General features: G+C 32.2%; 3 protein-coding genes across 9 annotated transcripts in view; 1 reads left to right on the forward strand and 2 right to left on the reverse strand.

Annotated features, from left to right (window-relative positions):
• The window catches only part of LOC124946380 (DNA (cytosine-5)-methyltransferase PliMCI-like), a 6,819-nt gene extending 1,196 nt beyond the window's left edge, over nucleotides 1–5,623 (reverse strand). Inside the window, exons 1-14 of the mRNA XM_047486965.1 lie at nucleotides 4,322–5,623; nucleotides 3,876–4,239; nucleotides 3,474–3,800; nucleotides 3,198–3,350; nucleotides 2,662–3,121; nucleotides 2,400–2,593; nucleotides 1,912–2,329; nucleotides 1,474–1,791; nucleotides 1,245–1,396; nucleotides 819–1,153; nucleotides 624–735; nucleotides 396–545; nucleotides 155–318; nucleotides 1–10 (exon numbers count right to left, since the gene is read on the reverse strand). The exon at nucleotides 1–10 is cut by the window's left edge and continues 231 nt beyond it. Coding sequence (XP_047342921.1) covers nucleotides 1–10; nucleotides 155–318; nucleotides 396–545; nucleotides 624–735; nucleotides 819–1,153; nucleotides 1,245–1,396; nucleotides 1,474–1,791; nucleotides 1,912–2,329; nucleotides 2,400–2,593; nucleotides 2,662–3,121; nucleotides 3,198–3,350; nucleotides 3,474–3,800; nucleotides 3,876–4,239; nucleotides 4,322–5,085 — 3,921 coding nt within the window. The 5' untranslated portion in view covers nucleotides 5,086–5,623. The remainder of the gene's footprint in view (nucleotides 11–154; nucleotides 319–395; nucleotides 546–623; nucleotides 736–818; nucleotides 1,154–1,244; nucleotides 1,397–1,473; nucleotides 1,792–1,911; nucleotides 2,330–2,399; nucleotides 2,594–2,661; nucleotides 3,122–3,197; nucleotides 3,351–3,473; nucleotides 3,801–3,875; nucleotides 4,240–4,321) is intronic.
• A 664-nt stretch (nucleotides 5,624–6,287) lies between these two features.
• On the forward strand, nucleotides 6,288–8,196 carry LOC124946382 (major royal jelly protein 3-like). The gene is made up of 7 exons (XM_047486972.1): nucleotides 6,288–6,553; nucleotides 6,639–6,814; nucleotides 6,880–7,092; nucleotides 7,179–7,362; nucleotides 7,443–7,675; nucleotides 7,780–8,006; nucleotides 8,117–8,196. Exons 1-6 carry the CDS (start codon nucleotides 6,373–6,375, stop codon nucleotides 7,963–7,965), a joined length of 1,173 nt encoding a protein of 390 aa, XP_047342928.1. The 5' UTR covers nucleotides 6,288–6,372; the 3' UTR covers nucleotides 7,966–8,006; nucleotides 8,117–8,196.
• Nucleotides 8,197–12,719: 4,523 nt separating this feature from the next.
• Nucleotides 12,720–27,995, reverse strand: part of LOC124946386 (LHFPL tetraspan subfamily member 6 protein-like) — a 61,292-nt gene continuing 46,016 nt past the window's right edge. For 4 of the 7 annotated variants that reach the window (XM_047486988.1, XM_047486986.1, XM_047486987.1 and 1 more), the window contains one exon: nucleotides 14,267–15,140. In XM_047486988.1, the coding sequence (XP_047342944.1) occupies nucleotides 14,953–15,140 (188 nt within the window). In that variant the 3' untranslated portion in view covers nucleotides 14,267–14,952. Of the gene's footprint in view, nucleotides 13,120–14,251; nucleotides 15,141–24,802; nucleotides 27,377–27,995 lie in introns of those variants that run through there. The other 3 variants (XM_047486990.1, XM_047486984.1, XM_047486997.1) reach the window with 3 other exon arrangements.

Genomic DNA, 27,995 nt, shown 5'->3' on the forward strand with positions numbered 1-27,995 from the left:
AGTATATTCTCTTTAAGAAAATCAAATAAATATGTAGATATATTAACAAAATATATATATATATATATATATATATATATATATATATATATATATATATATATAAATGTAAGGAGTCAGTGGAGAAGACGAAAGTCGTATAAAAAGTACATACAATTTTTTTGAGTATGTGCCATCACTTAAACGAACTATGATATTAGGCAAATCACGCCAATCAGAACCACTTGCGGTAGGAATATGTGCTATTCTTGCTTCTACGAGTGGTGCCATGTCTTTACATATATGATCCCTTAGAATTGAATCTTGTACTTTTCTCATCTGAAAATAAAGTAATAATAAATGTAATAACAAATTCATCATTTTACTATTACAAATTTGTTTATAAGTTAATTTACTTTTCTTTGGAAATATGAAATTGGTTCATCCCCATAAGACATTTCTTCTTGATTCCACCCATTCCTAATATTAGGTAGATCAGACATAGCATCGCGAACACTAATTGTTCTGTAAGGAGCCGATTCTGTCCAATCACAATTTGAAGAATACTACAAAATATATACAATGATTGTTAAAGACCCAATATTGCGATATATATTGTATGCTTTCTGAAACATTAAGCTTACTTTTTTGTTATCAACAATGACACTCAAACGACACGCACGTTTGCTAAATACATGTGTTGGTTCTGGATATTTAGGAAGCATTTCTCCAGGAGCTGCCGCCAAAATAATTAATCTATAACATTAGTATAGAATACAGGAACATTTTCATTTATTTTTGATTAAAATCAATTGTTTAGAAATTGATCTTTTACTAACCTTCTTCTCGTTTGTGGAATACCATAACTTCCAGCTTGAAGGATACCAAATGTACACTGATAACCCATTCGAATGAGACATCTTAAAGTAAGTTTAAGCACCATACTTCTTTTAAATGAAACGAAATTTCGAACATTTTCCATTATAAAAAATTTGGGTCTATAATAATCGCACCAAGATAAGCAGGATACCACTAAAGAATTTTTGAACAAAGAATATTGACGCGAATTAAATCGATTCATGCCACTGAATCCCTGACAAGGTGGCCCACCACATAAAAGTTCCACTTCACCTTTTTGAGGTAATTGTTGTGCATTATCATCACAAATTTCACCCTAAAATAATATATTTTTATTTATTATATAAATTATTTATATTTCTTATATTTTTCCCTTAATTTCTTGATAATTATTCAAACATACTAACATTTATAACTCTTCGAAGCAATATATTACAGTCTTCAGAAAATACAATTGCCTTAGGATTATTAAGTTTATATGCATATGCTGCAGCATCTTCTTTTTCCACAGCCCATTTATTTTCAGCTATACCAGCTTGATGTAATCCTTCGGATAAACCTAAAAATCATAATAACAAATTAATACACGATAACTTTAATTTCTTAAAATGTAAAATGATTTTAATCTATATTTACCACCACAACCAGCAAAGAGATCTAAAGTTCTCAATGGTTTATCTATTTTGTTATAATCAATAGGTTTGTCAATAAACTTCTTTGTTTCACTATTCTCTGATTTTTTACCCTTTCCTTTACCCTTGCCTTTACCGATTTTACCAATATTACTAGCCTGATAGGGTGGTTCATCAAATGTTTTTTCTGAAGCATTGTAAGCTTGTGTAAAATAAAAACGATATGGACCTTCTGAAGACCATTCTTGTAACGACTTATCTAAATTTTCTGAATAAATCAAATAGCATTTTCCAGTTACTTCAGAGAATCTCACATTACACACTGAAACGAATTAAACCATATATATATATATATATATATATGTGTATATATTTACATATGCATATATACATATAAACCATAAAATATTTTCTATATAAAGTAAAATTTATATAAATTTACCTTCATCGCTCCAAAATAACATGTTTAAATCAGCTTGATGCATTAAATTAAGGCCTTTGTGTGTATTCTCTGGTCTATACAATTTATTTACTTTAATCCAGATATCAGAAGAAGCAACTAATTTATTAGTAGTAGTAACATATATTGTATTTATATATCCAATATGAAAAGGTTCAGGCGTATCATAATTTGAACCCTTTACGTGTTCTGATGATTTTCGATAATATTCCGGATACATATCTTCATCTACCTTTCCTTTTTTTGGTTTTAATATAGTATGACTTGTGATTGTATATTTAAATTTTATAGCACTTGGTGATAAAAATACTGCACTTCCAACTCTAAATTCTTCACCTTTATATTTAACTACACCATAGATCACTTCTTTGTTATTTCTTTCCTCTATAAATTCGAAAACCTTGAAAGGGAAAATAATTAGTAATCGAAAAGAAATATTTTCATCTTGTATTTTTAAATGTTTTTCATACCTTGGGTGTATAATAACATTGCAAGTCAGTAAAACGTACACACGCAGGACAAAAGCGATGACTAATATCCTTTCGCGGACAAATAGAATCTAAAGCAGGATCTTCAAATCGAGCAGTCTCAGAAGTATACCGTTTTTGATAAAAGAATGATTTTTCATCTTTGACTTCATTTTCTAATGCTCGATCTGAATTACCTAAATTACATTTGACATTAATTTATATCATATTGATTTATTTCAATGATGAAAAATAAAATAATTACCTAATTCAGACCAATCCGTTGGTTTCTTCTTATAGATAACAGTGGTTTTACATTTGATAGAGGTGAATAGTATATTATCACATTCATCCAGTGCAAATAATTCTAAGGGATCAGATGTTTCACCAAGAACTGTGTCACTACCTCTGCGAAACCAATTTGCATGACATAGTTTAGCACCGTTCTTATCTTGCCACATATATATAACTTTGGCAATTTGTAATGGTACAGTTGGATCACTTGATTCAATAAGGACACAATCATTTGCTCGAATTTCTTCATCTATTAATTTTACTGCTTCATAAAATGTTCTTCTACCATCCTCTGCAACAGGTGGACCTATCCACTCTATTTTTTTATCAACATGTTTGAATGCTTTAAGAATCATTCTTTGAGTAATTTTTGTATCTTCTATAATAATATCAGCTAACTCATCATCTTCAAGATCAGAGTCATCTGCTTCCTGCAAATGAATTAATTTAAATAATATTTTAAGAAACTTCATATTAATCTTTTGGTATTAATATCAATATAATTACTTGAATGGCCATATTTGGACATCTTCTTCTAACACACGCTTGTTTATTTTTACCAGATCCACCAAACTTCGTCATATCCTTACACGCAATGCAAGTTCCACAATCAGATTGTTGACAAGCTTCACATACTCCACATCTATGTCTCCTAGGACCCTATGTGTATAACAATTATGCAATGTATAAAAGCTTTTCTAGAAAAAAAAAAAAAAAAAAAAAAAAAAAAAAGAAAAAAAAACAAAAAACGAACAAAAAAAAACACTTCTACTATATACATACAATTACATCTTTTTCATCATCCTTTGCTAATTGATCAGTGAAAAATGTTTCAAACGTATCGTTAACCAAATTTGTTGTTGTTGCTTTGGTCCAACTAGGCTTTTTCACTTTTTGATGCTTCTGTTGTACTCTACGCATTGCAGCTTTTTTACCAACCGTTACACCAGCCAAAGATACTAAAGCTCTCATACACGCATTTGTAATTAATAATGTATCTTCTGGTCCAGCTGAGGCATCGAAAGAAATAACTTGATCACAGATAAACTGTGCATGTCGAAGTAAAGCATCTTCCGTAAACTTAGATAAACCTTTTGGTGGTACTATGGTCTGAAATATAAATATAAAGTTAATTTATTATTTAATCGTTATAATAACATTAAAATATTTAAATTGCAAACACACCTGAAGTTTGTTTAATAAGTCCTCATAAGTTGGATTGATTTCATCTAATAAAAATTCTATAATAATTTTGCTCATATAGATCTTTTGTCTTATACTATCCATAAAAGGTGCATATGCTTCAGAAGGTTCCATTAAAATGTATTCTGCGAATGGTGTGGTAAAACCTATAAGAGCTAATTCTCCTCCATCAAATCCAGAAACCCACCATTCATTTATTGGTCCCATATCCTTTGTAGGAACTCCTCCTTCTAGACATGCACTTTCTTCATAAATAGCTTTCATATATCCAGAGAAATATAATACTACATTTTTTTCAATCAAACCAGTATCAAAAGGACACAAGTGACCATTTTTGTCATACACACTGAAAAATTATAATATAAATATATTGATTTAATATTGTACAAATTATTTTGTATGATAATAATGTAATACTTTTATGTTACCTAAAATATGTTAATTTGTTTTGTGGCCTTTCATCACTTTCATGTATGATAGCCTCTTCTCCCGTAAATAAAGATAATCTTGGATCAGTCAAAGCGATAAATTCTTCTACAGCTCCATTAGGATGACCCTGGTACAACTTCATTTCATCCGGAATTAATTTTTGACGACAATATTCACACTTTTGCGGTATATCTAAACTTTTTTTAATTTGTGGCTTCATTTCAGTTATATTATGGTTATTATCCTTGTGCTTAGGTTTTTTAGAAATATTATCAGATTCATCATTTACAGTTTCATTGGATTCTATACTTTGTAGCTTAATGATAGATTCAGGAATTGATTCATTTTTACTTTCAAAAGATTCAAAAGATTTTTGTTCATTATTTATTATAGGTTCTTCTGAACTTGTGTGCTTGGTAAACCTTTTCCAATAGGCTTGTAATTTTTCACTTTTATTAATATTCTTTTTATTCCTACTTGGACTGAGCATATTTTTATCACTGACATATTTTCCACTACGTAACTTTTTCCTATCATTACCTGCATCATATAATGCATTGTTGATAGAGAGCGGCACACAACTGTTTTCAATATCTTTAATATTACTTTCGTGATTCTTTTCTATATGCGAATTTATCTCATTAATATTATTCTCCTTGTAAATACTTCTTTTCAATGACAATCTATGACCATCAAGATTTTCAATTTCTGGATGATTTTCTTTTTCACTATTATCTCCATTAGAAACGATAGTTGATAACATTTTGAATAAAAACTTGTATTCACTTTTTTAAAATTCGTATTTCCTTTCACGTGCAAATCTTACCATAAATGTCGACTATTTCTGACTGTAGTGTTGGATGCGATAGCATTTTCTCACGCTTTTTCACAATATGTAGCATAACCTTTGCAACAAAGTACCACCAATACTGCCGCCAAAAATCTTAAGTGTAGATTCACAATCCATTTTCTAAGCAATGCCTTACGGTGAATCGACCAATCATAGTTTTTTTTTTTTTTGTTTTTCTTTTTCTTTTCACACTATTCCGAATAAATGCGCTATGGCATAAACCATCGAATTGGAAACTAGGGAAACTAATTATAAGGAAGATAATGTAGTTGGAAGGAAATATTACTTTTTCCCGACATTATTATCGACATGAGAATCGAGCTAAAATCAGACGCCATTTTAAAATTATTGTTAACAAATGAAAGCCAATAATTGATATAAACTTTTAATGAATCATTTTAAAAAATAATGTCTATTATTTATGATAAATTTAAAATTAAGATTAAAATTTTATTTCTATATTATTATACATATAAAATTATATGAGTAATCATATGTATATGAAAATAATGCAACGTTATTGTTAATGTTAATAAATTACGTCAAACAATAATTTCTTCCTCATAACGTATAAATTATCACAATGCATATCTACATATACTGACACATGAAAAATAATACAATATAAGGAGAACATGTATTATTATCTAATGCGCACTGTTTTTCCATTATATAATAACAAATATCTAATATATTTATATTTACAAATGTTCTTCTACGAAAACTTCATAAATTATTCAACGTTCTTAAAATTTCATACTCTAATTCTGTTTAAATGTAAATTAGTACGAGTAAATAATATATTAAAACATTTCAACGAAAAATTCTATCGTTTTAATTAAAAGGAACATAGATATAGGGATATTATAAATAAAGGGAACAATAAATTTTCATATAAAATTTTCAATATAAAATAATAATGCATATATAATTAATATCTGCTGAACATACGAATGTTATTCAAAGTGAAATATTTAAAAAATTACAACGTAGCAAAAAGTAATAATAGTTGAATATATGCACATTCATACAATTAGTCATGAAGTGTCTATTTAAAAACAATTTTAAGCGATTACGATAACAATAGCTCCGAATATATATAAACATTCGTGCGAACGTTCATACGACCTTTAAAATTTTTTTATGTCACAACGATATTGATCTATTTTGACTATAAAATTTATCATTCTTCATATCGACATGAAATTGTCATTTCAATTGTTGTTACCATTCCTTTGGATATCCTTGTCTTCACAAGAATTATTGTACAAATGGAGATATATAGATTTTGATTGGTATTGTGAGAGTCAAAAGAATGAATACATCAAAAAAGGATTATATATAAAAAATGCTTCAGTACCTATCGACACATTGATTACAAGTAATAGTTTTAAAATATTAAGAAAAAAGAAAAAAAAAAAAAAAGAAATTTTGTTCGATAAATCAAATAATAATTTATCGTGTAGATCGCCGAATATTTATAACCATACCACGTTCGAAAGGAGTACCTGCCAGTTTAGGAACTCTTAATACACAGAAACAAAATGGTGGAGGTCCTTTAGTTCGACCATATCCAAGTTGGGAATGGGCACGTAATATACAAGATTGTTATAACACTATCATCAGTGTTTATAGAATAGATGTAAGTATCAAACAACGAATCCAAATTCTTTTATTTTCTCTTTTAATATCTCCCTTTCGTTCTAGTTGGACGATTGCGGTAGATTATGGGTTTTGGACAATGGAAAGATTGGAGAAGAAAACAAGTGTCCACCTAAGATTTTAGCGTTTGATTTAAAAACTGATAGGTTGATGGTACGGAAAGAGATTCCCAATAAATATGCTTTTAATAGCAATGGTAATGGAAATTTAGTAACACCTTTGGTGAAAACTTCAGGAAAACAATGTGAGAAGATAACGGTGAGATTATTATAACTTTTTGTTAATTTTTTTATCTTTTTGAAGATCGATTAAAACGATTATGATCGTTGAATTCAATTAAATAGATGTACATGGCGGATGTAGAGGGCTATGCATTAGTAACATGGAGAGGAGGCAATAATTTTCAAAGATTCGATTCACCAGAATTCGCGGCTAATAAAGCCCTGTCAAATTTTACATTAAACAATGATACTTTTTATCTAGCCGATGGTCTCATCGGTCTGGCATTGTATGAAAACGAAAATAAAAGTAAAATATAATCTTCTTCGTTCGTTAACTTATCGCTAACTATCATCTTGGCTTTTATTTTTCTTCCTTTTATTTTTCAGAGAATAGTAAATTATACTGTAGTTCATTGGCTTCTTATAATATGTACCATATACCAGTGAATTCATTGGAACAAAGTACTGATGGAAAAGTTGATATACAGCAAGATAAGGGTGACGTTAATTTTCGTAAAGTACCATTGGCTATAAAAGGAAATACAATATTTTTTTGTACTTTAGAAGATAATGCTTTGAGAATGTGGGATATAAACACAAAATTCACCAAAAAGAATGTGGTAAAAGTCTAATTTTCATTGGATAAAAATTATATTTGTGATTAATTGATTTGATTACGAATAATATTTATGTAATTTTTTTCTCTTTTTCTTTTACTTTATAGAAAATAATAAAGAAGGACAATAAGTTATTACAATTTGTTAGCGGCTTGAAAATTTTAAAGAATCCTAATAATACTTCGGAATGTACGACCATCTATGGACTGTCGAATAAATATCAAAAAGTAGCAAGTGGTACACTATCTTTGAATGAAATCAATTATCAGATTTTCAAATATAAATTGAAATAAGACGAGATATTAATCGAATTTCACAATCAGGATTATTTTAAGTAAGTATTGTATGTTTATTCTTCATATCGAGAAAGAAAAATCAATCATATAAATACATTCTTTTGGTTTTTATACCAATCTTTTTTTTGTGTTTTTCAATTGACAATAGCCCGCAATTCCGTGGATTTTATTATAAATATCTATATACGATAGCACTTTTAAATATTGTACAATAGAAGTTTTAAATATTGTATTCTTATATAATAATAATAATAGTAATATATTAAAATGAAACAATAAAAAAATATATATTTACTCTTTGAAAAAAGTCTGTTATTATTAATCTTTGAAATTTGTTCACGCGAGTGTGAACAGATTTTATAAGTTCCTTTCTTTTTTTTTTTTTTTTCAATTTTTTCCTCAATCATTTTCATAATTATCAAATCGTTAAATTTATTTTTAAATCACTCACTCTTTCTTTCTTTCTTTTTCATTCTCTCTTCTTTCGTCTCTTCTCTTCTATCTCTTTCTCTTTCTTTGACCACATCTATGAGAAGTAATAAATATTATTATAGTTTCGTATAATGAAAATGGCGAATTAATCGGTAACATGCGAAAATACGGAAAGAGGTTAAAGAGTAAAACGTGATAAAAAGCGTTTTGAAAACTCAATAGGATTCTTTAATACCATAGTATCTACATACCAAATCCCCTTGTCGGCAGACTATTAATTCCAACTCTTTACTGCTAGATAGCGATACCATTTGTTATACCATGAAAACGCCAATTTCACAAAAGTTTCATTTCCTTTGCAAATTAGAACGAAACTCGAAGGGAGAATTCATTAATTTCCTATGCATCTCGATGGAGCCTAATATTCATTCTTAATTTCATAGCTTTTCAACCAAAATTATATCTTTCAACGAGTAACAGTTAATTCATACGAATACTTATATAATGTTTCAATAAACTCTTTGTTGTTTTTTCTATTATTTAAATAGATAAATACCTCGCATGGTTCGAATGTTAAGCTGAAAAGTATTACGTACGACTACTTAAAACTTTTTTTTTTTCTCTATAACACACACGTATGAATTTTGTTATCATTGTAAATAATTGTATAGTAATCATATTTCATATAAGAATATATCAATAATATTAACGTTATTTCATTATTTTTATATCTATATATTGTTATATTGTATAATAACAATTAATTTAATGAGTACTTGTATTATTGAAATGTAAATCAATCGAATTTTTATACTATAGTTTGATAATATGTATACGTGTAATATTTTTCTTTTTTTTTCTTTTTGTTTTGGTTTTTTCTAATGAAGCTGAAAAATGACCCTACCTTCGAAATTATCGATAATATATCATTCAATTTTTGTTCATCATTTTACAAAAAAAAAAAAAAAAAAAAAAAAAAAAGTAATTAGCAGCATTTTTTTCCTAGAACGCAAATGTAAATAATATTACGCAAATGCGATTGTTATTATGGTATATAGAAATAAAGGTACTTTGATATGCATTCTTTTTTTTTCTCTATTTGTTCAGCAATTTTTTTCACGCTAAGTCCCGATTTACACGGTCTGAAAATATTTTACGATGCAAAAGTATACTACTTTTAGCATGTTACATGTAGCATTAATAAAATCAATAAGAGCTCGAACAGAAATATATCTACGTAATTCCTCATATATAACATTGCAACACATTATCGTATTGAAAACGTAACGTTGAAAATAGTGTCTTCGAATGAAATCTATTTATATATAAATGAATACACATCAATTGAAATCATATTAATTCTTACAATGAATTTCCTGTTTCATGATAAATAAATTTATTTATTTTATACTCTCTTAAATAAATTTTTGTATTTTTCTATTTCTCAATTTTTTTACAGTTCCTTTGTTTATATTTACTTTTTATTTTTATATTTTTCTAACAGAAAAATGCAAGCAAATCGTTTGGTGTTTCATCGATTCATATCTATATACGTATATAAGTAACATAAATCGTCGAATTATTCAATCGCATTCGATTATGGATTTGCCTCGTACCATGAAGTAAATAAATATGATTTATTTCGGAAGTAAGTTCGATCTTTTCACCTAGGCATCCATTTTCACTATCCATTCTCGAACGACGAATAATTCGCCTTTGGGAAGTTTTTTTTTTTTTTTCTTTTTTTTCCTCTCTCTCTCTCTTTTCCCCTTCGGTAATAGACGAAAAGACGTACACATTCGAGAAAAGGTTTCTCGACTTTTCGCTTCGGGTCGTTCTCGATACTCGATTCCTTGAAGAGGAGAGAAGGAAGGCTTGCAATTCGTGGAAGATCCCGAAAGGGCTCGGAATTTCCTTCGGAATCCTTTTATGGAGACTAATGCGTCGGTTTGTCATTTTCATCTTCCATTTATCTCCGTTGTAAGCCGTCGATATCGATATCGATTCACCATCCCCTTTCCCCTTTTCTGCCATATCGTATCAGAGAGTGAGGTGGTTAAGGGTGGAGGGGAGGCGGGGTAACACCACCCTCAGAAATATTTCTAATCCTCGCGTAGAATCGAGCCAGCAGAAAGAGGATGAGCCTTACGGATTTTTCTTTTCAACGAAAAGCAGCCTCAGAAGTTTGAGCTTGAGCTTTCGCATTATCGGATTTCGTCAAAAAAAAGAAAAAAAAATCCATCAAGGCCGTTGCCACTCATCGATATTCACGTTTCGCATTAAATATATCTTTAAGAAGATCTTTGAATTTATTTTACAAAATCACATTAACTTATGTCTTACCGATTTGTCAATATTTTAATGTCCTTTTCTCTCTTTCTCTTATTAAAAATAATAAATATATTTCATTCAATAAAAAGTAAATAATTTTAATTTTGAATTTGACAAGTAATTTAAACTGAACTTCACTATAATCTTGTATAATTCGCTTGTTATAATTATTCCATTTTTTTTTCTCTTACCCATTACACATTTTTCCGTACGCTTTTTTCCATATCGAGCTTATGCTCTTGTGAAATAAATTATATTTCTCTCTCTCTCTTTCTCTCTTTCTCTCTCTCTCTCTCTCTCTCTCTCTCTCTCTCTCTCTTCTTTTTTCCTGTCCTTCCTTCGTCCTTTTTACGGCCCTCCATCGTCGAGTCCCCCGACGCGTTCTAGCACTTTTGCCTAAGAGAAATGCCTCGACTAAGAGAATACGCCGGATTTATTGAATTTCAACGTGGAACGACAAAACGTGACGGAATCTGGCGTAGCTCGTATCACGTAAGCGTAATGGCCCAATTCGTGCTTTCATGTTTCTCTCGAATATACGACGACTGTGTGTATATTCGTTATACGTATGAACAAGCTCAACGAGTGAGAGAAATATTCAACTCAGAGAGTTTGAAAATTCGCGATATCGTTGTATTTTTCGAATTGTTTTCTCGACTCGAAATCCAACGTAAATTTGAAACGACCCTTGCGATCCCAAGTCCTCCCTTTTACAGATATGCTTACGAATGCTTACGAATATTGGTGAATATTGAAAGGAAGCTTAGTACTATCGCACACGTTTCCTTTGATATGTAGACGAACTCGGGCAATATTAATATAACCTGAGGAAAGTAACAGCTCTATAGTATAAACTGAAAGGAATTTTTGAATATTTCCGAGATCAACTATATATATATATGTATATATATATATATATTTCTATCTACATATCACGAGTTAATTGAATACGAAATTAATATAAACGACTAATGATGAATGTCAATATTTGAAATTAATTTGCGAAAAAACGGAAAGCTAATTTTGAGTAGTTAATTTGTTAAAATCAAATTTATTACGAAATTTTATTAATTATTACATTTATAAACGTCCACCTATAATATTATCCAAATTTATTAAGCATAATTTCGAACTTGAAATTTCTTGCGATCGTATAAGAAAAATTATATCTCCGATAAGAAAGATAGATAGATAGATAGATAGATAGATAGATAAATAGAAAGAAAGAAAAGGAAATGGAAATCGTAAGAAATCGCCTGTTTTCTTCCGATTTAACCACTGACGGATCACAGACGCGGAAGTAACTTCTCCATTTGGTCACACGACACGCTCTCTCGGTGAAATACGATTTTCTTCTTTTATTTTTTCTTTTATTTTTCTTTCTTTTCTTTTCTTTTCGTCTCTTTCCCTTTCTTTCCTTTCTTTTTTCGCGTACATTGTCGGACGACAGGTAAGAAAGACGGATGAAAATATTCAGAGTGCTTTTCTCGAGGACACAATCGCCGGGGAATCGAAATGTCAAGGAAACTCGTCAGGAAGACCGAGGAACGACGACTGCAAAGAGGGAGGAAAAAAAAAAGAAGAAGATGAAGAAGAAGAAGAAGAAGAAGAAGAAGAAGAAGAAGAAGAAGATGAAGAGAATAAAAGAAGAATTTCATCCTTTGTCGGTTTCTTCGCACTACCGTGCAGCACAAAGTTACTTAAAGAAACGAAAGGAAAAGAAGAGACTTTCTATCCAAGACGACCTTTCTTTTGTTGAATTATGACTGTTATTCCACGCATTCATTCGCGATAACATCCCTCAAACCGGCCGTTAAGAGTTTGTCAAAAAAAAAAAATCCTTTGACTTTTCTGAAATCTTACGAAGATAAATAAGAAATCTTGTTCGCCCGAATAATTCAAATAATATAGAAAAATCGTCAGAATTTGGAAAGAAAAGAAAAGAAAACGATGGGAAAATCAAAGATTGTTTTGAATGTTGCATTTCGATGTTCTCCTTCTCTTTTTTTATCTCTTTGTCTCCTTCTCTCTCTCTCTCTCTCTCTCTCTCTCTCATATTTCCAAGGCGAGGCATTTACCACTTTCGCTCGATTACTAAGGCTAATTTCGATGAAAGACAATTTTCTCGAGCCGTTCTCCTATGTTTCTTTTTTCCTACTTTCTTTTTTTTTCCTTTTTCACAAGAATCTAGGAAGGATGACGAAGTACATAAACCGTGAGATAAATTTCCACGCGAATTTTCTCAAAGTTTATCGACAAGAGAAAAGGCAAGAGCGTGCTGCCTGTTCGACGTTGTTCGACGATAGTTTGTTCCAAGTTGTGCTTCGTCGTTCGGGCATCTCGAACGTTCAAATGCAATTACCACTTCCTTGTGAACATCAAAGGAACCTAAAGGGATCTCTTGAAATAAATCTCTCTCTCTCTCTTTCTCTCTCTCTCTTTCTCTCTCTCTCTCTCTCTCTCTTTCTCTCTATATCTCTCTTTATCTTTCTCTCCTTCCCTCCCTCTTTTTCTCCCTTTTTCTTTCTCTCTTTCTGTGTTTCTCTCTCTATGTTGCTAAGCTTGGAGTATCTCGAGGAAATGATAGATTTTTATCCGGGGACATGGCTTATCTGTTTCTTTTGTAATCCATTGTTCCACGAAATTGGAGCTTATGAAGAGACATGCGTTTTTCTACGTTTCTACGTTTCACCTAACCTATATACTAATACGTAGGCATGTATAACTTGTACCTTTACTCACATAAATATATACATACATATACATATATATATATATATATATATATATATATATATATATGTACAGGGTGGCCCATTCGAAGTTTCGCACACAATTATTTCTCGTTTCAAAAGTTATTTCGAATAAAATTTATCTCCATTTTGAATGGGGAAGAGGAAGAGGGTAAGAGAGAGATAGCTGAAATGGCATCTTATGATGATAACAAATTTTTAGGTGAACGTGCTTCAGAAATATCAAGCTAACCTTTGCTTTTTTTTATACGGAACTGTATATTTCTATTTAGTTTAAGCGCGTAGACCGTTCCGAGACTCAATTCATTAATCTTAACACTTTTGGTATTTTAATGTACAGTTTTATATAAAAGAACAATGAACACCTTAAAATCTCGGCCATCTAGAAAAGATTTGTCACAAACGTAAGACGTTTCTTCTCTCGACGTCCTCGTAATGGAGTAAATTTTATTTGAAATATTTTTCGAACGAAACGAGTTATAATTAGGGAAATAATTGCATGGAAAATTTCAAATGGAACACCCTGTATATACATATGTATGTATGCACGTATGTATGTGTGTACAAAGAATATACGAGTTGCTTTAATTTAAAATTCCAAATCTAAAGAGAAAACGTGTTATCTCTGTAAAAAAAAAAAAAAAAAAAAAAAAAAAAAAAAAAAGAAAGAAAAAGGAAAAAAAAAGAGGAAAAAAATTCACGATAACGAATATAAAATGAAATAATATTCTACAGCTATGCTGGTTAACTTTCTCCTCTTTTCTTACTAATCAACATGTGTTAGTTAAATCTGTTAAACGATCATTAAATGCAATGACGAACGATGTCATAAAATACATACATACATATATATATATATATATATATATATATATTTTTATTCAAGTACGTAACGTATCAATACATGCACGTAGATTATATATATATATATCAGGATATATGTACATAGACATAACGAGAAAACCAATATCGGTTATGTATATCTACATATATGTGACGTATCATGCGGCAAAGGCTTAATATTTCAACGTGATTACTTGAGGATTACTGTTTCATCAAACGAAAATATTTTTTATTTAATCGCTAGAAATGAAGAATATTTCTCTCTCTCTCTCTCTCTCTCTCCCTCTCTTTCTCTCTTTTTCTTTGCCTCTAATTTTCTTCTTTTATTTTTCTTTTTCTTTCTTTTTTATCGTTTTTATCTATCCATCGACGGGAAAGCAAAATACACGCTCGAAAACGATCCAATTCCACGTCATTGTCCTGTCACCACGATTAACCTACTTTCATTCTCATATGAGAAAAAGGAGAATGTCGTTCTATCTATCCATCCACTCATTCTTTTATTATTCCTTCATACATTTAATATCTGTTCCATTCTTTTTTTTGCGCTCTCTCTCTCTCTCTCTCTTTCTCTCTCTCTCTTTCTTTTTCTCTTTATTTCTTCAAGTTTCTTCTCTTTATCCATTTATTTCTTTCTCGTGCGAATAGTCAAAGGACTTATTGCCCGAGAGTTTCGTTCGTATGCGAGTTTGTAAAGCAGCTTAGAGTCACGACTGCAAAATTTCAGCGCGTTTCGGTCGGCGAAATTGAATCCAGCCTCCGGGGAAATGTTGCTGCCATTCTCTTCAGAGTCCAGCTCTACCCTTAGCCAACCTTCGGCCGAAGAAACTTGATTACTAAATATAAGCGAACGGTACCTCTTACAAATATATATATATATATATGTGCGTGTGTGTGTATACGTATATATATATACGTGTATATATATACATGTATATATATATATATACACGTGTTTGTATATACATATATATAGGTATATGTACATATAATAAATATATAGGAATATGTTCTTACTTATGTAAACCTATACCTGTTTATATATCCAGATATATAGTTTAGTAATGTTTAGATAAGTTCTAATTGGGTCAGGAGAGAAGATATAGTATATTCTGATCGAAAACGATACCTCAACGTTCTTATAATATTTCTGATACATGAATTGATTTTTTATAAGGAAAAACGGGATAAGGAAAAAAAAAAAAAAAGAAAAAGTAAGAAAACATAAAAATACATTTTGTTGTGTCACTGTTAAAAAAGAATTATAAATTTGTGAATTTAAAGCGCTTATGTAAGTAGAAAGCGAAATAAACATAACGTTAAAATAGTAATGAAGATAATGAAGATAAAGCAATAATGCTGATAAGTACTTATTTAGATAAAATTTATGCTATACAAAAATTAGTTGTAACGTAATAATAATAGTAATTAAAAAAAAAAAGAAAAAAAAAGAAAAATAATAATAATAATAATAATAATAATAATAATAATAATAATAATAATAATAATAGTAGAATGAAAATCGAACGAAATTGTTTCTCTTAGGATGGCCAATAACAAAGAAATCGATTTATCGACAATGATAATTTAAACACGTTTATTTACCTCCATCGCGTTTATAGAGAAACACGACGTAGAACGTAGGAGCTTCCTTTTCGAAGCTTTCGGCGGCGATTTATCTTATCTCGGCATTCATTGCCGTTGCCGCTACCCTCGGGCAACACTAAACTACCGGTGAAATAATAGCGGCGCTTAATCCGCGTGTAGACGTTCACGAGTGGCGTATCCTCGAGGATTTACGAGGATGGAATTCGGATCTTTGCAAAACGAATAGATTCGTAGCGTTACGGGTTTGAGTAGTGGCAAAAACTTTCCTGATACTACCATGTACGTACGTATATAGATACCTACTTCGTTTCTGTGGAAAAAAAAAAAGAAAAAAAAAAAAAAAAAAAAAAAGTATGTGCACTTGATAAATCGATGCGACTTTTATTCACGAAATAGGACGAACAGTGGCTCCTTTCTTGGTTTCTTTTTTCTCTTTCTTTCTTTCTTCCTTTTTTCCTTTCTATTCGAATTTTTAACGAATTATCGAAACTGCCTTATATATTTATCGACTTTGTCGACTTTGCCTTATTTATTTACATCATTTTTTCCCATGAGTTTTCAACCTAAATAGCTCAATTGAAATATGTATAACGAGAAAATACGAAAATGTTTCTCTCTTCGTATTGATTAATAATTAACCTTTCGCTAAGTCTAGATTGGCATGAACGAACACCAGCGTTATCCTGTAAATTAGATTTTACACATGTATGCTCGTTACTTGTGCAACGGACATTGTATCTAATGAACATGGGGAGAATATTAATGAAGCATACGAATTTAAAACTATTTTATTTTAATATTCACGAAGTAATAATAATATCTTATGATAAATTTCTTTTCCGGGACTTATTATAAATAAGTTATATCTATACACAATTGGGATATTTCTTAAGTATTTTGAATAGTTCGACTAAGTATTTGTAAATCAGTGAAAGACTCTCAACAAACAAGTAGTTTTGAATATCTTTGAACAGAAGCATTCTATGTAATATGAAACTTTGTAAGACTCTAACTCTCAAAGGATTCTAATTCATAGCATATTATATTATTATAATAACGAACATTTATATATATATATATATATATATATATATATATTTTCCTCTAATGTAATAAAGTATTAAAGGATTAAATGGAAAGTTTTGAATGAAGGAAAAATAAGGAACCACGCTATTTAATAGGATACAAAATTATAAAAATATTTAATAGATGTTATAGATAATGATTGGATAGATATTGATACTATTGATGATATTCAATGCCAATCAATTCAATAATAAAATACTCTATGGGAAGTATCAAATGCATATTGAAATTTTACTTGATATCAATTTTCACTAATATTTTCACTAATACTAATACTTCTACTACTAATACTTCTTGGATCGATGTCAAATTGAAAACTACTTATAGCAAATCAATATCTGTTTAATACCTAATAAAAGTATGGATTAGTGTTTGATACTTCCGTTGATTTATCGATAGAGAAATAAACAACGACGTATTCTGGAAATTAAAGAACGAAAGTTTAAAGGACAGAAGACAAATAAATGACAAATAAAAAAGTGGAATTTAAATTTTAAATAAAAGTATCAAATGGTTATCGATACCTTCATAAAAGTTATATAAATAAGTATCGATATCTTTATAAAACGATATACAAACGGATATCGATAGCTTCATACAAATACTGAACGAGTATCAATATTTTTGATACTTATGACTTTTAGATAATATTCAACATGACAACATAATTTGCAATATGATATCGATAGTATTGATTTAATATCGGTCTGATTACTAGTTACAGATCACGTGTACAAGAAAATAACTGAATGGTTCAGATAAAAAGCAAGAGAGAGAGGGAGAGAGAGAGAGAGAAAGAGAGAAAGAAATAGAGAGAGAGAGAGAGAAGGAATCTACGTCTACGATAAAATACAAAAAACTTTCAATATTGGTCGATGCCTTAATGGACTATATATCTAATACTAATGAATACTAATCCACGTATTCACAAATGCATGTAAGTATGTACAATAGATATTTATTCGACAGATACTAATCTCTCAAATTTTGAGTCTAAACAGGATGGAATTTGCAGGCGAGATAAACCAGATAGAGAAATAGAGAGAGAGAGAGAGAGAGAGAGAGAGAGAGAGAGAGAGAGAGAGAGAGAGAGAGAGAGAGAGAGATAGTAGACACGGATGTCCAGGTCAAACTACAGTTAATATAATAGTAGTAGTGATAGTATTACGAGGGTCGAGCTCTGCGGGCGAAACGATTTATTGAACCCATTATACGGTTGCAAAGCTCACCATCCTCAAATCCAAAGCCCAGTAGGAAAGAATCCAAGCGAAATAACGAGAGAACAGTAGACATGACCGTCTGAGTCGGACAGCAATGGATACGTTTCGAGCCACGGCCAGCATGATGTATATATTAATCCTTTAAGTGCTAAAATTCGTTTCCTCTCTCTCTCTCTCTCTCTTTCTCTCTCTTTCTCACTCTTTCTCTTTCTCTCTCTTTTTCTCTCTCTTTCTCTCTCTCTTACACATTTTTGGTCCTTTGAATTTGCAGGTACTAGGTTTTTTCATAGAGAGAAAAAAAAGATAGATAGATAGATAGATAGAGAGAGAAAGAGAGAGGGGCGGGGGACAGACAGAGAGAGAGAGAGTGAGATAGAGAGAGAGAGAGAGAGAGAGAGAGAGAGAGAGAGAGAGAGAGAGAGAGAGAGAGAGAGTTGATGAATATTCTGGAGAAAATTTTCCGTCATAAATTAAGGCAGCATACGGTAGAATAGAGATGCTGTGTTCCAGAATTTAAAAGGGGAAAAAAAATAAAGAAAGAGATCTCTCTTTGCACGTTTCGGTCTAAAAGTCGAGAAAACATGGCTTCCCTAAAGTAATACCGTAAACGTTCGAGACTATAGGGTTGGAAAGTTTGTTTGGCCGTCGGTATAGTTTCGTGAATCTTTTTCGAAATTCTAGTTCCCTCGTGGTTAAATCCATTAAACGATTACATAGAGAGAAATGGAGACAGGAAAGATAGATAGAAAGAGAAAGAGAGAGAGAGAGAGAGAGAGAGAAAGAGAGAGATAGAGAGTTGTTCACCCTGTATTCTCGACGAATTCGAACTTCATCGTAAAGGAGACCGAACTCTAAATAACAAGCAAACGATAAAGGTAGACACGAGTGTCTTCGTCATCTGCTATAGTACATATGTGTGTAAAGTACGTATCTAAGTATAGTTTTATATATATATATATATATATATATATATGTATATATATGTATGTATGTATATAGTTAGTATATATGCAGAGGAACACGCAAAACGATTTATCAAAGCTATTATAGCGTTAGAAACCATGCCATCCACGGATTCAAATTCCAACGGGAGGAAGTAGACAATGCGAAATAACGGAAGAACCCTACTCTCCTCTGTGTTTGGAGCCACATCGTATAAATTTCATTCGTACTAACGTAACGGAAGGTTTTTAGAAATGAGGGTTGCTAAACTGAGGCATAGATAGATTGATATATTTTCATGTTCCACGTTTCTTCCAACGTTTTCCCTTGATCATAAATAAATCAGTCAGATAACCGAAAGAAAGATAGATAGATAAAGAGAGAGAGAGAGAGAGAGAGAGAGAGAGAGAGAGAGAGAGACAGAGAGAGAGACAGAGAGGTTAACTCACTAAATTCTTCGTAAATCGTATTCGGTGTGGACGAAGGTAAGCATGCTTAGTTTTACGTGCATGTTTGTTAGCTTATCTCGTTTTACGATCAGTAGGAAACACGATCGAGAACGTTGGTGTGTCCAGTCTTCCTCTTGTGGTATGGTACGGTGATGATGGTGATAGTGATGGCGATGGTGGTGGCGGTAATAGTGGTGGCAAGTAACAGAAAGGGGGAAAGATCGAGACCATTATACGTTTACAAGCTCTGGAATTCAACGGCTCGAATTCCAACAGGACGAAGAGTCCAATAGGAAATAACGAGCGAGAAGAGAAGGAACAGTAGACAAGGGCTTGCCTGAGTCAGACAGCTGCACTCGGATACCCACTCGATTCGTTTCAGTTTCACGTTGGGGTAGTACATACATATATATGTACTAGGTAGCCTAGCTAGTATGAAAAAAAAGCAATGGTATTCTCGTTTACAATCTATTATAACGAAAAAGATAACTTTTTAAATGAGAAAAGACGTTGATCGTATCGTTGACTTATACTTTTATTTCATCAATCTCATCTAATTTGGTTCATAGTGACGTTTTGCTCATCAGCAAGGATTAATAGATCGCTGGAGAAATTGTCAATCTCATCGGCGAAACCTCCTCTGAATATTCATATCCTTTGCTATACCTTCTCTCTCTCTCTCTCTCTCTCTCTCTCTCTCTCTCTCTCTCTCTCTCTATCTCTATATCTATCTCTATATCTATCTTTCTCTCTGTCTGTTCGTTATAGAGAAAGCGGTAGCAAGCCACCGTTTCGACTACCATTCGATCGAATCCCATTTTGTCGTTCAGCCAGCCACGAAAAAGCGATTCGTCGCTGCTTTTTCTCCAAGTCGAAGCTTTATTTACACGCCGGACTGATTCCTCCCACAATTCTTTTCTCTTTTTTCTCTTTTTCTATTTTCCTTATCTGAATTTATATAAGCGAATAGATATAACAATACTGAACGACGACTAATAATCACAACTACGATTACGACGATGTATTAAAAAGTCAAGAAAATCATTTTCCTTTTTGTTTGTCACGTTAAAACGGAAGATTTCACGATGGCCATCATGAAAGCTAATATATAATAGTTTCTTGCACGAAAGTTTTCGTCCATGGAAGAAGGAGTAGAAAGAATCGTTTGTCTTTGCAACGCCAATAATTTTTATCTATCGTCGTTCGTGACTATACCAGAAAAGAAAAGGATCTACGCCTTTCGAACTTCTTCCTATCGTAACTATCATAAAAATAAGAAGAAAAGAAGTAAAACTAAAGAAAGGAAAAGAATAGAAAAAAAAAAAACAAACAAAAAACAAAGAAAAAGAAAGAAAGAAAAAAGAGAAAAAAAGAGAGAAGAAAAGAAAAAGAAGGTAAAAGAAAAGAAGAATGAAAGAAGTATCTTCTTCAAGCCTCTGGTATTTAGTAAGATATGATAGTACGATCGTGAAGAGGCGATAAAAATCGAAATAAAATCGATTCGAAGCTGACGTTGAAAGGAAGATTTACTATGACTTTCTTCTCTCGCGTTACAGATAGAATTCCGAAGAAGAAAAGAAATGATGATTAATGAACAAAACAATGTAAATAAGTACGTCTCGTGCTTGATACATATGTATAGATATATCATACATATATACATATATGCATGCATACACGTATATATTAAGAAGAGATCTCTTTTGAATCAATAAGTAACGATCGTACAACGGTGACGGTCGTGGATTAAACTGATGGATTATGTCTTGCAGGCCTATGACAGAGTGAAAAGAAAAATGCTAAAGATATACCGAGAAGGAGGAGGAAGAAGAGGAAGAAGAGAAGAAGGAGGAGTAGGGAAAAGGAGAAAGATGAAAAAAAAAGAAAAGTGAAAGAAAGGTATTTTAGAAGGAAGTCAATTCTTGTTGATGTAAGTTGCTCGTTTCAACACGTACCGACGGCATATCCTTGCCGTTAAATTAAACCTTAATCGCTTATTCCAGACGGAAGGAGCGATCAAGGTAGGAAGATCCGGCCGACGCGTGTATTCTCCTGAAAGCGTACACAATTCAGGAGAGTCGTTGAGTTTGAAAGACTTAAAGCACGCGCGAGCGAGCGAGCGAGCGAGAGAGAAAGATGGAGGGAGGGAGGGAGGGAGGGAGGGGGAGAGAGAGAGAGAGAGAGGGAAGGAAAGAGAAAGAGAGAGGAAATAATATAGTAGGAGTAGGAAGAAGAGAGAAAGAGAAGAGAAAGAGAGAAAAAGGAAATGATATAGTAGGAGTAGCAAGAATAGAGAAGAGAGAAGAGAGGGGGGGAGAGAGAGAGAGAGAGAGGAAAGTTGAAGGGGAAGCTGTGGGAGGATCTCAAATTTTCCCCGCGGGTGTAATCTGGCTGCGAAGTCATTGACTGGGACCGGATCTCTCCCTCTCTCTCCCTCTCTCTCTCTCTCTCTCTCTCTCTCTCTCTCTTTCCTCAGTCTAAGGGAAAGAGGTTCGTCAAGTATAGAGAGACGACAAGTCGAGTCAAGAGGGAAAAAGAGTGTAAAAGAAGAAGAAAGAGAGGGAGAGAGAGAGAGAGAGAGAGACCATCCTTCTCATCTGCCGTTCGTCGATCTCAAAAAAACGAAGATGGAAGGAGAAGAAGAGAAAAAAAGCAAGGAGAAGTACGAAACGAGGAAAGTAAAGGAAAGCAGTGAGTTTTAATGAAATCGATTAAGTAGTGTAAGTCCTTTACCGCAACTACGACTTCCCTCTTCCTTTCTCTCTCTCTCTCTCTCTCTCTCTCTCTCTCTCTCTCTCTCTCTCTCTCTCTCTCTCTCTCTCTCTATCTACCTCTTTTCTTTTTCTCCGTTTTTTTTTTGTGGATAGCTCAGGTTTACGAGAATGTGAACTGAAGATTTAATAATGAGAGCCGATTTAAAAGGGTAGATAGAGTGTGGCTTTACTAAGGAAATAAAGTATCGTCTTTGACTCTTTTCGTGTCTGGTTTTACTTGGAATTGTAATTCTATTTCTTTTTAGAAAGTTCCTAACATGTACTCTCTTCTTCTCTCTCTCTCTCTCTCTCTCTCTCTCTCTCTCTCTTTTACTCTCTGATCGGTTAACACAACGATGCTGGTTAAAGCTTACCCGAGGCATTCTCTCTTTTACCGTGCTCGGTACACGTCGATTTGTACGAGAAAAAGACGAATGGAAAAAGAGGATTCTCAAAAACAAGAACGAAAAAAAAAAAAAAGCAAAAACAAAAACAAAAAAGAACAGAAAAAAGGACGAGAAATAAAAAAAAAAAAAAAAAAGAAGAAAAAAAAATAGAAAACAAAAAAAAACAGATCAACAGAAAAAAAAGGATATACAAGAGAGAAATCGTATAAAATCGATTCGCTGCCAGATGAGATTTATCGTGGAGGGTAGGAACCAACCTATTGCGGCTTGCAACTTGTTTCCTCATTCGCAAAGCCGCGTCCCGCTTTATATTACGCGTATAACCATGTCGTACACGTACATGCACGTACAGTCCAGCACGTACAGCACGTACATATACACTTATACGTGCGATATACAAGCACTCTCTCTCTCTCTCTCTCTCTCTCTCTCTCTCTCTCTCTCACAACAAGAAAACAACTACGTTGGTTTTGCCATTACGAACGACAGAACGGATTGTCGGTTTACACGAACGTTCTACTCGCAAACTCGGAAAAGACGAATACATCGAGCGTTATCGATACTCGTCGACATCGAGAATGTAGAAGGATGAGACTTCATTTCATCCTCCCCCCTCTCCAACCATCCTTACTTACCACCCAACATCATCCTCCTTTCCTTTCGCCCGTTACTTCCATAAGTACGGAAATAAAAATCCCTCTTATATTTCTTCACGTAAACACCTTCATAAGGCATTGCTAGTACTAACAGTGCAAATCCCTGTAGCAAAGAACGCGGAGTCTGCGAGTCTACGACGCCGAAGATAAACGGCATATCCGTGGACAGATGAGGCGGACGCAAGCTATACGCTAGCGTTAACATCCTTTTAATGACGCGGCCATTAAGGATTGTGCGCGCGAGCGTACGCGCCAACGTTAAGCGACGTTATAAAGTATCCTGACAGTAAAGACTCTCCATTTTTGACGGGGCAACGAATTCGAGTTGGGCTTCTCTGAGCTACGACTACTTTGGGAACGAATAATAAAGCGAAAAACGAGAAAGAGATATAGAAAGAGAAGATTCAGTTGAGAACGAATTTTCCTTGTGCAATTTTAAAGAGACCGTCACGTGAATTCATCTAGAATTGATTTCATTCATCGACGTACCACGACTAAGAATGGAATGCTCTATTAAATTTATATATACTTAGGTATGTATAAATATGAATATTTTATATATATATATATATATATATATATATATATATTATATATATCAACTATAGAAAAGAGTTGCCCGATCGATTTAAAAGGAAATAATTTCCATTTTTCATCTTCTTAATGTTGTTAAAAGTCATTGTTAGATATTATTAATATATCTAATGGTGAGTATGATTTTTAACAAAATAACTTATATCTTATTTTAAAGCATTTAATTTATAAATTAATCTCGCTTGTATTTGACGTAAATTGAAAAAATTCGAGTATCGAAAAGCTGACACGTAACTGGCTTTCATCCTTTCTTCTCCTTTTTCTTTTCTTCCAAGAAAAGAGGAAACATTCACAATAGTGTCTGAGATAACGAGTACAAGATGTAACCTCAGTGGTAAAAGCTGGAAATAAAGGAACGTTAGTTCGGGAAGGCTGAGATGGGTGAAAAGCGTGAAACAGAAAGGTGATAGAGAAGTAAGAGGACAAGGAATGGTTGGAAGGTAGGTAAGAGAGGTAAAAAACAAAAAAGAAAAAAAAAAAATAACATACCTTTTCGTTTGTTGTTTGCCGAAAGGTGGCAATCCACTTGTCCTTTTAGCGAAAATTAATTGAGGCAAGTTTACATGCAAGTAATTATACGCTACAGCAGGTACAAAGGTAGTATTGCTGCTAAGGTAATTATTATGCTCGTGTTCGTTATCGTTGCACATTCACGTGTTACTTGCTAACGATGCAAGTGCATGCAAGCGGGAAACGCATTTGGGTTGTATGAAAATTTATTTTATAAAATCGAACTTTTGTATTCTTCATCTATGATTAGTTCTTTTCTTTATTATTTAATCTGATTTAATATTATCCATTAAAAAGAAAATTCACGCGTGCTTTAATGTATGATAAACACGAAAACTCTTAACATACTTTAGTTAAATATTTGACGGAAGAATTTAATAGAATATATATATGTACTTATATATACACACACACACACACATACATACAGAGGGTGTTTCAAAACTTAATATATACAGGGTAGTCCTTTTAAGTAAGGCCACTTAAATATCTCTTCGGTTTATTGTGAGGTAAAAAATATTTTTTACATAAAACATTAATTTTCGAAGATCAAGATCATATCAAAGTCATGTTATTATACATATCTGAATGTATTTTTTGATCGGCTATACGAAGCAATAAAAAAAAAAAAATGTAATTATGTATCAAAGAAACACCGATGATCTTGATAACTTCGAAAAAAATAACCTTGGGAAATATATCAAATATCTTTAATATCATGCACGTTACGTAAAAAATATTTTTTTTATCATAATAAGCCTAAGATTGTTTTACTTAGAAGATCCAAACTGTATATTGTAAGGAATATTTAGAGAAGCCAATAGAAATATTTTTTAACGACATGAGACCGTAAACAATTCGTTGATGCAACGTAATTACCGGACATTAAATGATAACGAAATGAATCTATTACATTGTTTATATAGACAAAAACATGACAAGTGACTGATGGAAATCATTTTATCAGTACAAACTGTTATTGCCAATGCAAATATTGATTGACAACATTAGCCGACTAATTTTGTCTCGTAACGAGACTTCATCGATCCCATTATGTTATCCAATAAAAACTGTTTCCCTTGATTTCCTTAATTACCTCTTACGGTATATATATTGAATTTTGAACACACCGTGTATATATAGCTAATATCGAAATTTTCAACCTTTACATTTATAATATTTTTCAATGAAAATATAGTGCTGGTTATTTAGGTATAAAATACTGAAAATTCTGACATTATTTATTAGCCAATTCAATATAATATATATAAACATATATACATACGTACATATATATATATATATATTTATATATATATATATATATGTATAAATATAAAATTTACACTGTTACGAGTTATCGGAATAAATAAACGAACCACCAGGATTCACTATCTCGTTTAATTTATATGTTTCTACAGAAACAATGGAAATAGGTGGAAGTTGGAAAAAAGGAAAAATGATGTGCACTCGATTGCACAGATTTAGAGTCAGCCATACCACAATAGGATAACGTAAAGGGATGATTCAATGCTTCTACCATTTCGACCCACCTCTCTCTTTCTCTCTCTTTTTCTTCTTAAAAGTTTTATGGACTTATCAGAAGACGAAGAGAGAGAAAGAGAGAGAGAGAAAGAGAGAGAGAGAGAGAGAGAGAGAGAAAGAGAGAGACAGAAAATTCTTTGGAATTTTATTTGAAGATTTCTCGGTATTCGCTCACACGAAGAAGAAACAACGAGGGAACTTGGCGAGGATAAGGGAATGGCATCAAAGGAACGTAGAAAGCATAGAAGGAAGGAAGGAAGGAAGGAAGGAAGGAAGGAAGGAAGGAAGGAAGGAAGGAAAGAAGTAGACGGGTTCGTTGAGGCGATTCCTTCGAAAAATAAGATGCAAAGATGCACCCGTGTGAGCACGTGCTTTTAACTCCGGTGACGTTGATCAAGCGTATCGCCAACTTCCTTCGAAGGATATATCGTGTAATCCTCCGCGAAATGCTCCCCGGAAATGCCTCGTGTATCTCGTTTCGATGCATATGCTGTTTGTCTGACCTCCACGTACTTCTCTCCTTCTCTCTCTCTCTCTCTCTCTCTCTCTCTCTCTCTCTCTTATCTCATAACATGTATCTACATACATATGTCATGAATACAAAACGATATATCGAAAAGGTAAAGTCATTTTAGTATGACATCGTTCTTCATACTTCTTTTCTTTGCATTTTTTATTTAGAAATATGATGATTTCAAAATATTCTTTTTTTTTTTTCATTCAACCAGAAGATGTTTTTTTCTTTTTTCAAATTTTTACTAACATCATTGAAAACTTATTGAAAAATATAATATCTTCTAATACTTTCTAATATAAAGAGTTAAGCGTACATTATGATGTTAAAGATACGATATTAAATTCTTATATATTTTATATTTACAAAAAGTTATGAAAAAATATATAAGACGAATATATCGATTTATGGAAGAAGTTAACGCGTTTATTCTACGGGTAATTCGCAGATTTTAGAATATTTGAAAAGATCGTAAAGAGAAATAATGAGGGAAGGAAGAAAAGTAGGTAGAAAGGAAGGACGGATAGACGGAAGGAAGGAAAGAGTTTAAGGGTGGATAATGATGACCGTGAAAGCTCGTAAAGGTGTTAGGCACGATTGTGAAATCCCCGAAACGATTCCCGAGTGGTAACGAAGAGTTTTACGGTAAACTCTAGAGGAGGAAATCGCTGTTCTAAGGTCGGTCCGGTCATAAATCCAAGTTCGCTAGTGTTATCTAGCTTCCAGCGTAGTTCGAGCCACCGCTTCAAGGCGTCCAGGGGGTGACTCGAAAAAGAAAAGATAGCGAACGATGAACGAAGGGGATAGAAGAAAAAGAAAGAGAATGAGAAAAAGTAGAAGAAGGAGGAGGAGGAGGAGGAGGAGGAGAAGGAGGACTCCTGAAACGACAATGCAACTCTCCGGGGAGAGAAAAACAAAATAGAGGAACGCCATTCGAAAGATCGTTACTTCTTCGTAACACGTTCGAACCGAAATGTCCAGGGTTATAAAGTTTTCACCAAGTGGTAATAGAAGAAATACAACTCTTGATTGTACAAGCTTCTCGATATATATATATGTATATATATATATATATATATATATATATATATACGTATAATAAATTTACATAACTCTTACGTATAATAAATATATAAATATATATATATATATATATATATATATATATATATGTATGTATGTATGTATGTATATATGTAGGTATTATTCTCGCTCTGATTCATACGTTAATGGATAGACCGAGATATTATTATAAGATAATATCATAATACGCAAATATAATTCCAGGGATGGATTTAACGAAAGAAGAAAAAGAAAAAGATAAAAAAATACTCGTAATAAAAGTAAACAATCATTCGCATAATCAAGATAAACTCTCGTTGGA

Source organism: Vespa velutina, chromosome 2 (assembly GCF_912470025.1).
Source record: "Vespa velutina chromosome 2, iVesVel2.1, whole genome shotgun sequence".
Classification (NCBI taxonomy): domain Eukaryota; kingdom Metazoa; phylum Arthropoda; class Insecta; order Hymenoptera; family Vespidae; genus Vespa; species Vespa velutina.